We start from the raw sequence: 12,912 nt of genomic DNA on the forward strand, positions 1-12,912 counted from the left end.
CAAATGATAAACTCCACAATATTTACTGACATCTCTAAATCGTTATAGATATATCCTGATTAGTTCAACGGATCCTTGTAATGTCAAGAATGTAGTTAATTATATATATATATTGTTTACAGAAAGTTTTTAGATGAGACGAGTTATTGGTACTGTCGGTTTCAAACTCGATAATTAGGACAGTTTTAGATACCAATATGAAGCTCTCTTCAGCCAATGCTTCGACGCTACCAATGACTCGTCTCGTCTAAAAACTTTCTATAAACAAAAGAATATATACATATATATATATATATATACATATATATATATACATATATATACATATATATATACATATATATATATACATATATATACATATATATATACATATATATATATACATATATACATATATATACATATATATATATATATACATATATATATATATACATATATATATATATACATATATATATATATATATATACATATACATATATATATATATACATATATATATACATATATATATATATACATATATATATATATATACATATATATATATATATATATATATAGTTAGATAGAAAAAAAAAAACTAGGGTGGAACTTGAAAATGAATAAGAAAGAGAAAGAGAGAGAACCAACAAGGAGATTTCTGTTAAATCAAACCGGATAATCCTAAGAAGATTCTATAAATGGTCATGTGAAAAGTATTAGAGAATAATAAGACTGTCCTTTTTATTATGTTTTTATAGTTAAATATTCATCTCATTATAGGATGAAAGGGATAGAAAATATAATTGTTTTAGATTTACGATTTTTTTTATTAAATACTAGCGGGGAAAGAGGTTTGCCCGGTCGTAAAATACGCTTAAATATGATATTTTAATTTGCCCAAATTTCTCATCTATAACTTGCGGCTGGTAGCACCTGGCTTTGCCTGGTCGTAAAATACGCTTAAATACGATATTTTAATTTATCCAGATATTGTATATATTATTATAGAGTCGTGACTTTGAAAGTAAAATAAAAGCATTTAAGTGCCATATGCTAGAATCGTAACCGAAAGCAAAACTGTAACATCCAAAGCTGGTGACGTTACCACTGTACCAATGTGGCGGATATATGAGCTGATTAAAAAATAAAGTAAAATTAATGTTTAAAATGTATAATAACGATATTTTTACAATTTTGAATTTTTTTTTTGAGCGGTTAAAAACTATTTTAACCGAATAAAGACCCATAAAAGAACGGTCTATAAAAATCCAATCGTTCGAGGCCCCTAGCTCTGCTCTGCGACTTTTAGTTTTGGAAGAGATAGAGTTTGAAAATATGGAGATAGACAGACAGATAGACAGACAGACATAGTGACTTTTATGAATTAGATTTTGAATGCACTGCTTTGAAAAGGTTATGCCACGACAAAATAATTTCATAATCTTAAAAATATCTCTCGGTTAGAATATATATATGAGATAGCGGGTGAATGTCTGCCAGCCGGTAGGATGTCTATCTCTAGCTTGAACAACCTGATAAGAAAATTGAAAAGAAAAATAAAGAATGTGTAGTTGAAGAGAACCTGCACACATATTAGACAGTGTCGGTGGGTGTGTAGGTTCTCTCTGTATAAGGGTTTGTCAGAACACGCTGGTATGAGGATTCTTTCATTACAAGTAAACCCTGACTAACGCTTCAAAATAACATAGCATTCGCTAACTACATAAGAACACCTGCGTATGGATACACCACATCGACTTATACGAAGATTAGTGCACTTTCTATTAATGATGCTGCATAATAGTAAGAGTGCTAAACTGGGTACTCTATCAGAATAGATTAATTCTTATCCTCGAATCAATTAAGACCAATGGACTACAAGAAAGATACACTATGACACAGTTAACTGGTCAATTAATGGGAGAAAATTTGATTCCTTAACTGCTTTAATAACTCAAGGTTTGAAGAGTAAATGAAGAACTTAAGTTGAACACTCGAATATCTATGTATATCGTATAGATTAAGTAGGCGTTTAAGAACTTCGATCAAAGTAAAAAGAAATTTAAAAATGTGGAAGTTTTCAGGTACTGCGGCGCGAGGGTAGAATTGCATGTTTTAACATGTCGATTGGATCATTTATAAAAACGCCGAGTATCCAATATAGCAGTAAAAGTGCCAACTCCAGTATTTTTTTATTACCTTTTCACCCCAAACAAGACACATTGCCACTTTGGTGTAATATCAGGGACATAAGCTACATGGGTACTATGTAGGGAGTTGGCAGTGAGATGTCGGTTCACGTTACACTTGAACTTCTGCATCTCAGTACAGTTGGGGAATCAGGGACCTGTAATGGAATTCCAAAGTCTAGCGGTTCTGGGGAAGAAACTACTGGAGTAGAAAGGTCTTTTACATCTAGGGATCTCTACAGTGTGGGGGTGGGATTTAGCTGCTTGTCGGGTTTGTTGAGGATGTTTACGTCGTGGAGCACAAGTGCTTGCAGTGCGTCAGAGCATTAACCATTAAAATACTTGTAGAACATGCAGAGGGATGCAACATTTCGTCGATGGGACAGAGGCTGAAGCCTAGATGACAGTTCAGGACCTACCAGATTGCCGACTCTTTTTTGAACCTTGTCTAGGAGCGAGAGACTAGTAGCAGATGCACCAGCCCAAATATGACAATAATACTCCATACATGGGCGAATGGTGGCCTTATAGAGGTAGAGGATACTTTCAGGTGTTAGTAGTTTCCTCCTGTATATGAAAACATGCTATGCGACATACAAATATCTATGCGTGATGTTCCCAAGTAAATCAAAAACCTTGATTCCAGTAAAGCAACTAGCCCCGACAGCATTTCAATTATAGAGCTGAAGAAACTTCGACCAGAACTACCTCCCATACTTACAAAGTTATTTAGGCATTGTTTTAAGGAAGAATTGTTTCCCAACACCCTGGAAAACCTCATTAGTATGTCATGTATTTAATAATTCAAATTATCAGTCATCTCCCTCTCAATATAGACCAATAAGTCTCCTGTGCGTCATGAGTAATTTGCGTGAATATGTGCTAAACAGAGAAATAATCATTCATCTCAGCAAAAGTTAGCTCCTCAATGTCATGCAATATGGATTCCGTTCTGCTAGATCTACAGAAGATGTGCTCACGGTTATATCTCATAGGATTAGTGAATCTCTCGACGAAGGCATCCTTTCTAGGACGTTTATCTTTGATATATCAAGAAAGAACAATTGTAAATAAGTCATGCACCATCTATGATGACAATATAATCCATTCAGGCCTTGATAATTGGTGATTCCCATGTAAAAAAACAAAACAAAAAAAAAAAGAAACAACTTTGTTCTCTTTTATTCTCTATCTCTTTTTTTCCACATATTTTTTTAACATGGGGGTATCACCACTTATCAAGGCCCGGAAGCCACTCGGGGATAAGGGTCATTGTGTGTACAATAATCAATGGGATAATATCGTAGAAATAGTTCGTATTGGAGATTTGATAAAGTGTCTTACTTAAGGGGGCGATTCATCAGGAATTTGTTTATGTTGGACTTGAAGACATCCAAGTTTTAATCAGGTGGGAAACAGGCTAACGGAAGAGAATTCCAAAGGCGTGCACTTCTCAGAAAGAAGCTTTGCTCATGGAATTTACGTTTTGATTTAGGCACAGAAAAAGAGTGGGGGAAATTGCTGACAGTGGTTTTAGCTAGACGGGTGTTTATCGTGAAAGATTAGCGAGGGGGGACCAGAGATTAGAGCTCGGACGAGCACTTGCCATGGAAATAATGATAAAACAAAGACAGGTTCGCAACGTTGTGTGTGCATTTTTTGTGTATGTCCGGCAAAGGCATTTTTAAGGGGCGCGCTCGGTGGGGTCACTCATTCTTAAAACTTTTTATATACTGTCTAAATTATAATATCTACGAGTTACGAGGAGAGGCCGCGTATATCTTTAATTTGGGCGATTTTACACGCTATTTCGAGAATTTTTTCAATCGCTGCGTCTTTGTTTCGCTGTGACGTGATCGTCTTGAGGGGGAGAATTGCTCCCCATTGGGGAGGTTGGGACCCCCTTAGGACCTGCGGAAGACCGGGTAAATATGCTAAGATTGTTTAATTGACTCCCGAACAACGGCAAATATAAAAAAATACTTGAATTAAAATATATAGATATATATTTCTTTTATTGTTAAAGCCAGATATATTTATTGTTGCACGAGAATTGTATTGGTTAACCTAGAAAGACACCTGTTTTCAGACAGTGAACTTCGAAATGATGGATATTGACCCCCAAGGTCATGTGAAATTGATTTCATTTTGGTCTCATATTTACAAAACCCTAGACTATAGCTGAAATGCACACACGCAATTCGGATCTGGGGTTTCCCCAGATACGTAGCTTGCTCTTATTGGTTAGGTGGACCATCCACCCCAACCCGGACCTTACTATAAAGGCAATACTGGCTCGAAAATAGTCAGAGATTGCGCCGAAATCTCGAGAGGAAATCAGCTCCCCAAAACTCTCCACGACCCCCTCTCCATCCGTCCGAGTGCCATCCACGAAGAAGAAAGATTTGTGAATTTAAAATGTGTTAAGAACTGAACGTGTGTATATATATATGCAAGAAGACTGTATTTTTTGTGAAATTAATTTTTAGTAGATAGAATCCTGATTTGTCTGTCTTTCTTTCTGGCGTATGCGAGCTTCACCTTTTGCTTTTTAGCAGAATTCTACACAGAGGCGTTTCGAATTCACTTGTAGCCTGACTCCCGTGCGTAGGTCAAGCAACTGACCTCTGATCTTCTTCGGAAACTGTGACTCGTAATGTTTAGTTGTTCGAGAGTTCTCCACATTGAATTCGACCCCCCCCCCCAAAAAAAAAACACACACTTCCAAACATTCGAGCAATGCCGGGCACCCCCGTTAGTATAATTATAATTATAAAAATGTGTGAAACTTGCTTGCTTTTTTTTTACCTTATAAAGATACGTAGGATTCAGTGCTTACCTAATTAATCGATCATTATGAATTTTTTTTAAACAACCACTAAACATAACGATGGAAGATGTAGAATTTATTTAGGTTGCTTTTATTTTATTAGGATAAGAAAGAGTAAGCGGAGAAGAAATCAAATAGGGATACATTTCGATATAAAGAAAAATTGAGACGCAAGATGCAAAAAATTGGTTCCATTCCAAATTAGTCGTTCTATTTTAGTCTTTACGCGCCAAATCTTGACGATTCCCCGTCTTATTTGCAAACGTAAGTTCTTTATTTGTGCAAAGAAATGAAGAATCGGAATCCGAAAAGTAGGAAAGGAAAACAAAACATAGACATAAAATAAAAGGTCTTTTGTAATGTTTTGATTTATACCAATGTTACTGGATGATTGATAGCCAATAAGCGGCGGGAAAGAGAACAAATCTCCGACTACTTATCGATAAACGCTTGTTCGTTTTAAAGTCTATGAAATCTTCTTTGGTGTCAGCCGCCACGAATCGCGTCTGCCAAAAACGACTCACTCGAACAAGTAAATACTTTGGTTTGTTGTCTGAATTTTGGCGAACGACAAGTTATAATTAAATGCATTGTTTTTCCTTTGAATTATTGGCTTCGGCAATGTTGATATTCATGTTTCAACAGCATTTGGTCTGATAAGCTCTTTAGCTTTTCTAAGAAGTTTTGTTTTTTCTTTATTTATGGTGATTTCTTTCTCGTATCTTGTATATATATATATATATATATATATATATATATATATATATATATACACACACACATACTAGCAATTCCTTTCTTCATATTTTGCAGTTTTCGTAAGAAATTTAATATTCATTGTAATAAATGAATGAATGCAATCCATCACGAACGAACACGAATACATCATTTTCAGGAAATCTTGAACAACGGGGGTCAAATTCATCATTATGAATTTATCTTTAATTTAATTTATTTTATTATAATGTACGCCGACAAAATATATCATATACAACCGAGAAACGCCGAGTAGTTCAGCTAATATGAAATAAAATACTAAATTGCCGTAGAATTACAGGTTGTATATTACTGCAAACCTAAAGTCCTATTAAATATTACTATCAATATTTATAAGAAAATCCCAAACAAATAACGAAGGCTTAATATGAGAGATAATGCAACAATATAAATAGGAATTCTGCGTTAAATCATCATCGAATCCTTTACAATAGGTTTAGTTTTTACATAAAATAACCATAAAACTGTTTGTCTGCCGTGAAATCACAAGCAGAAAAACAAAATGTATTTATGATAAACATGACATAATCACGGGTATACAAAAACAGCAAATTTCTAAAATTACATTTTCTAATTCGTCTGTCGTTGTTTCCTATATTTTCAGATATGCTATAATGCAAAAATGTTGGAAAACAGAACCAGCACAGAGGCCTTCCTTTGGAGACTTAGCAGACATTTTCGATCGGCTACTACAAGAAAGAACGGTAAGTTTTACTAATTGAACTTAGAACTAACTGATGTACTTTTACTAATAAAAATACATTCAGAAGGAAATAATTTCTTTTTTCATTATTGAAATTCTATGATTTGTTATTTGTATTCAGCGAATTATTTTATCTAACGTTACTTTTCTAATATTTTTATAGTTTCTTTATTTTTTATCCTAATTTTTTTCACCTCTCATTAGTATAAATACGTAAAATCCATTAATGTTGATAGCTCAGTATGGATTCAAATATGGCGTTAAGAAAGAGCATATTGCATCTGTGGTCTACGAACTTCTTTCTCTCTTCTGCATATTGAAATGTTTTCAGTGTTTCATTTATAACAAGTGGATATTTTTTACTGGTTTTACTGGATTTCGGATTTTTATGTCTTTTAAATCTTTCGAATTCGTTTTAAAATTACCTTTCGTATTTGAACCAAGAAAAAGAACTGTACATTTTCTTTCTTTGCTAAACTAACGAAAAGTCTCTGATGATTCTTTTGGTTTATGCCATTCAATGAAACACGTGTAAGACGGAGTAATTAAAATAATATGAATGTGAATAAGGTGCCTATTCCCGTATTCCTGTGATTTTGAAAATTTCAATAAAGTTATATACGCTCTGAAAGTGTAATACCATTTTAATTTTTGATCTATATTATTCTATATTATCTTTAATACATTTCTATATCCCATATGAAGTTTTCAAATTATGTGCTTACCAGTAAGACTATAGCTAGTCTATATGCATGATGTTTTGATAACTATTTAATCTGACGATAAGAGCCATTCTTTGAAACCTCGTAGAATAAAGAAAGATATTTAATCTGTATCTTTTGTTACAAGTAATAAATTTGTCAATTTTAATTTGCAAAATGTTTACTTGCTATATATATATATATATATATATATATATATATATATATATATATATATATATATATATATTATAATAGAAGAATGCGAGCATATGGTTAAGCTTAAACATGGAAAACTAAAGGACTAGTTGTTAAAACTTGAAAACAAAAGGGACAAGATATTCTAGTAAAAAATGTTGTATTTGTTTGCCACCATTAACACATATGTTATAACAATGTACGGCACTTGTCTGCTTTCGATAAAATCCCCCCAATTGTCTCCTTTTCAAGCTTTCATTCTCTCTGTTTCACGACTTACTTCTCTTTTCGAATTAGTAGCAACAGTAGTTGCTGGAGCGACGTGGTTACTATGGAAACCAGTAATAAAAAACGTCGCTCACCTCCTTACACATTTTTACGATTTTTAACACCAGAAAATTGCTCATAACTTTTGTTTTACTGAACGAAAATTAAAAATTTGTTTTCACAATATAGCTGAGAAGGTGATCTATAAACTGTAGTAATTGTTTGAAATTTGGTTGAAAAATGAGTGAGCAGTGAAGCTTTAAAACAGTTCTAAATGATCAAAACTGCCACTTAACCATATATTCAAACACTACCGTGTTAGAATGATATATATATATATATATATATATATATATATATATATATGTGTGTATGTGTGTATGTGTGTGTGTGTGTATCGTGAAGGTTGCTAACATCTTAAGTGGAAGTAAGTTTTGTAGAACGAACTGGATTCGAATTTAGGACTCCCAGGTCGTTATATATATATATATATATATATATATATATATATATATATATATAGTGGAAATTCTGATTAATAACAACTGAAGAAAGTGCTCAATACCGTTGTAGAGCAGATATGCGTTTTATTTTTTATTACCGTATCTTTCTGTTAAGTTACATTTCTGTTAACAGAAAGATACGGTAATAGAAAATAAGACGTACATATATATATATATATATATATATATATATATATATATATATATATATATATATATAAGATGTTGGCAACCTTTACGTGACCCGTCCTGTAATCTACGATATTTTTCTAAAAGGAAATCTGACTAGACAAATATCGAGGAAACCAATGCCAACAATATAACCATCTGATACGATATGCTTTGATAGAAGTGTAGACTCTCACAATTGACTTGTGTTTTTGTTTAACTCGATTTGCCAGTCTGTTATGCAATAAAGTATCCGTCAGATATTACAAAAATATTTTTTTCGCTTTTATAACACGTGGATATTTATAATAATTAATACTTATTGTCTTTTCTTTATTTTGATTTCAGTTGATTAATTCTAGGCTTTCTCTTCAGGGCTACCTACAGATGGACGGCTTTTTAAATAAGGCGACAAAACCAGTGCATTGTACGGTGTGTCCTCAAAACAAGGCAGGAGGTAAGGGAACAGTGCTTTGAATCTTCAAATACAACTGCCTAAAAAGTAATCAGATATTTCTTAATATAGCTGAATATATTAATAATAATCAACAATTACACAGCTGTGTAGTATTTTCTGTTTTAAAATAAAAAAAAAGCAGTAACTGGTTTTCATTGAAAGCGGTTAATTTTAAAAGCTACATAATTTTTGGTACTAGTAAAGCGGGCGTTGGTAAGCGTCCGCTCGCGTTTACTTGGACCTGACCGCAATAGACGAGCAAATCTTACAAACGCTACGAAACGGAAAATATTAAAATTCATCAGATACGAATTATACTGTATAAGAAGATGGAATAGCAATACAAAATAAAGTATAACAACAATCTACTGTAATTATTATTAGTTTATTATTACTATTTTATTTTATATTATTTTTTGGAATCCTTTGACAAGAGGCTTCATAAATGGTGTACTCATTTTTTGCTGAGTGCCATCATCATCTTCAGAGTTGTCGTTTCACAACGTTTCAGACAACGTATCCTCTGGCCTTCTTCAGGTGATTAACCACGACAGGATAGGAATGCTGAGTCCTATAACTGTATCCCCAATAATTACTGCCTTCCATAGTTGTTGTTGTCTCACTATACTTTGGGCCAACTAATTCTCTTCCTTACATTACTTACACAAATATCTTTAGACAATGCTCACATGGAACCACGGATAATCAACGCCTCTATCAACTGTGCCACGAGCCCTGAAGGTGAGCATTGTCTGAAGATAACGGTTTAAATTCTACTCAAAGCAAACCAGAGGATTAGTTGGTCAAAACATTGTGCCACAACAATAACTATGAAAGACAGTAATTATTAGGGATACAGTTATAAGACTCAGTATTCCTATACTGTCGCATTTAACCACCTGAAGAAGGCCTGAGGTTGAGTTAGTCGAAACGTGGTGAAACTACAACTCTGAAGATGAGGATAACAGTCCGCAAGAAATGAATAAGCCTACCGCATTTTAATTTTTTCCTCGCGTGATTAAAACTATTTTTTGGGGGGGGTATTAGGATTAGGGTTTAGAGTTAGTGTTTGGATTAGTTCGTCCAATCGGTAACGGTAGAAAACAACAACACTTAGCGATGAAATAAATGAAAAAAAAAATAATTTAAAAAAAACGTAGTAGTGTTTTATTTGTAACTAGCGGGGATACCCGGCGTTGCCCGAGTGTTTGTTTCCGGGATGGGGGGGAGTTTTAAAAAATGTTATGGTAGGTAAGTAGGAAGGATCAAACCCGGAGTCATGAGTAAAAGTAGGAAAATAAAGTGTGAAAAAAAAAAACAAAAAAAAAAACATCTGCAACGTTAACAGTTCGGCCACCAAGAAAAGTCCATTTAGGAAAAAAAAAAAAAAAAAAAAAACGACTACAGTAGGTCGGCGCGAACGTGAAAATATAATGTGAATTGTCCAGCACGCTAACCACTACACCACAGAGCACTGCAGCTTAGTTTAGTGATTTTAAATAACTTCACATGAAAGAACTACGAAGCCAAACCGGTGTTCTCTTCTCAACTGTTCCTTGTGAACGATCCCCAAACGGTGTTAAGTGGTGGCAGGGGGAGGAGGAATTTATTAGAGAGAAAATATTTTACCACTTCCATTGATCTTAACCGATTTTGGCCGTGACTTCTCAGCAGAAAAAGTATAGAAATCTAAGATTATCGAGGAATTTGAGAAATAATAAGCCTATAACACACCTCAGATATTGTTCTGCCGTTTGTGCATATTATATTTGCATGAAATATCTTGATTTTTAATCCTATTAAGGTCAAAATCAGACGGGAAAAATGAGTTCATTTTATTTATATAGAGAAGAAGAGAAGAGAAGAGAAGAAGAAAAGAATAGATAGAATAGAGAAGAAGAGATATTTTTCTAGAGAAACTTTGAAACACTTTTTTTTTTTTGCAAGATAATTTAAAGAAAAGTATTAAGATGCAAAAATTGTTTTACAAGTTTTAAGAATGTAACTTTGGTTTTGTAATTTTAATGTACATTTTTTTTTAAAAAGATAATCTTAATAAAAGTATTTAAAATAGCCCGACCAGCTCTTGTCATATTCCGGGTGTTTACATCAGGTTCATGGCAAATCTGAGCGAACGCCCGGTTCTAAAATGTACAAGCATATTTTTATTAATAGGTCATTGCTTATCAAGGCTTTAAGGCAACTTGAGAATAAGTGTTAATAAGATTGTAATTTAGTAATGAACAAAATTCGAGAGGATTGAAAACGATGTTTAAATGATTGATTATTTAGTACGACTTCCCAAAAAGAATTTGTGTACATTGAACTTGAAAATAACCATGGTGTAGTAAGTTGGGAAGCACCCCTACATTATGTGTAAATCTCCGAAAAAAAATTCGTTAAAGGAAGTTTCGTTTTATATAGATGAAGAAATAAAATTCTCATAGAATAGTTGTGGCTAGACGAGTTCTTGCTGCGAATGTTTTATTGCTGTGGGTCTATCATGATGATAATGGTAGAGTAGAAAAAGACTAACGACGTCTCTTTTGTGAAAAAGAGGATTAGGGAATAGGAGATATTCCCACTAGATTTCGAAATCGATTTTGTAATCTGTCTATGTGAATAAAAGGGCTCTGGTCGAAACCTGTCATATATAACCACTATACTCCATATTTGGATGTATCTGGTAATGGATTGCATCAGGAATAACAGCATCCATTTATTCAAATTGAAGTTTAAGTGGAGAATGAGAAAGATAATGAGAGATAGCGAAATCAGTAATTAATTGTATTTTTTAAGCCCATATCGTTTTACATGTGCATGCATTGCATGATCCCAAACGGATCATCCACTACTCTTACACCATCTATTTGAGCCGTGTGAATTTATATGCCTTTATATTAATCATCACAGTCTAGCAATCTTCATCTAGAGCTCTTCAAATTAACCCAGGTTTAGTTTTAATTTTCTGTTTATTCTCAACCAACCATTCTATATACTAGTAGGTCTACTCGACAAATACTTAACAACATGTCCACTATTTTTATTTTCTTTTAGCAAATCTTTCTATTAGGATATACCAAACATATTTCATTTCCTTTCAACTTTTTCCTCCATTAAAGCATTTCCCCCCAAACTTTTCCCAAAGTTATCAATGTCGATAAATTTTGAACCACTATTGTATTATTTTAATGTAAACAAATACGTATAAAGCAAAAAAGAAAAAAAAAGAAACCTGTTAACTCTGCATCGAGCAAATATCCTTGATCTCTGATTTTTAATTTGATCCATGTCTTTATTTCTTTCCATGTTTTCAGATTCATCTCTGGTAAAGGACAGCGAAGATGCATACGGCAGTATTTCCGTGTTCTCAACAGATGTGAACGCTTACCTGACACCTGTCGTACACAACTATGCCAATAAGAAAGCCGTCGAGAAGTTCATGAAACGGGACGTGGAGAATAACTGTCCTGAGACGTATGAGCTCAACTCTCTAAAAATGTCCCTACTCAATAACGCAGTGACTAAATGAAATAAAGATTCAATGAAACCAGTTCTTATAGGGCAGATAATCTACTGTTGGCTGGGGATCAATGACACACCGTTCAAGTGATCTAAAGATTAATAAATAAATATACAGACTTCTATTACTTAAATGAAAAGAAAAAAACAATAAAACAAATATATTGGTTAAATTGACACTTGAATGATTGGGGATAATGGATTTGTAAATACAACCCTGAGAAAAACGGTCGCTCAAAAGAAAAAAAAATAAATGCTATAAATGTGGAATTCAAGAAATGTATATAGACATTAACAAAGGACTAACGGTATTTGATCTGGATCAACTTCGGGCGGCTCAAGGAATTTTGTTTAGGTCAAATTTAGCCTTTGTGTTGTGAATATTGAAAAGCTAACCAAAGAGGACGAGGATATTGGAAGAGTGGAATATAATACACAATACACACACATGTACACACATACATTATTACTATATTATTTCATTTGCGCCTACCATAGAACCAAACGCATGCAATGAGTTACATATCTATATACTGAAAGATTATCCTATAGAGTGGAGAAAAACATGAATGATAATACATATAAATATAAAATATATGTCCACGA

General features: G+C 33.3%; 1 protein-coding gene across 4 annotated transcripts in view; it reads left to right on the forward strand.

Moving 5' to 3' along the window:
* Window positions 1-12,534, forward strand: part of LOC145276756 (proto-oncogene tyrosine-protein kinase receptor Ret-like) — a 343,334-nt gene extending 330,800 nt beyond the window's left edge. For 2 of the 4 annotated variants that reach the window (XM_080128000.1, XM_080128002.1), the window contains exons 17-19: window positions 6,392-6,491; window positions 8,676-8,784; window positions 12,102-12,534. In XM_080128000.1, coding sequence (XP_079984126.1) covers window positions 6,392-6,491; window positions 8,676-8,784; window positions 12,102-12,316 — 424 coding nt within the window. In that variant the 3' untranslated portion in view covers window positions 12,317-12,534. The remainder of the gene's footprint in view (window positions 1-6,391; window positions 6,492-8,675; window positions 8,785-12,101) is intronic. The other 2 variants (XM_080128001.1, XM_080128003.1) reach the window with 1 other exon arrangement.
* Window positions 12,535-12,912: the final 378 nt, after the last annotated feature.

The sequence above is a fragment of the Euprymna scolopes genome, chromosome 5 (assembly GCF_053919585.1).
Source record: "Euprymna scolopes isolate OS-2025 chromosome 5, ASM5391958v1, whole genome shotgun sequence".
NCBI classification, from domain to species: domain Eukaryota; kingdom Metazoa; phylum Mollusca; class Cephalopoda; order Sepiida; family Sepiolidae; genus Euprymna; species Euprymna scolopes.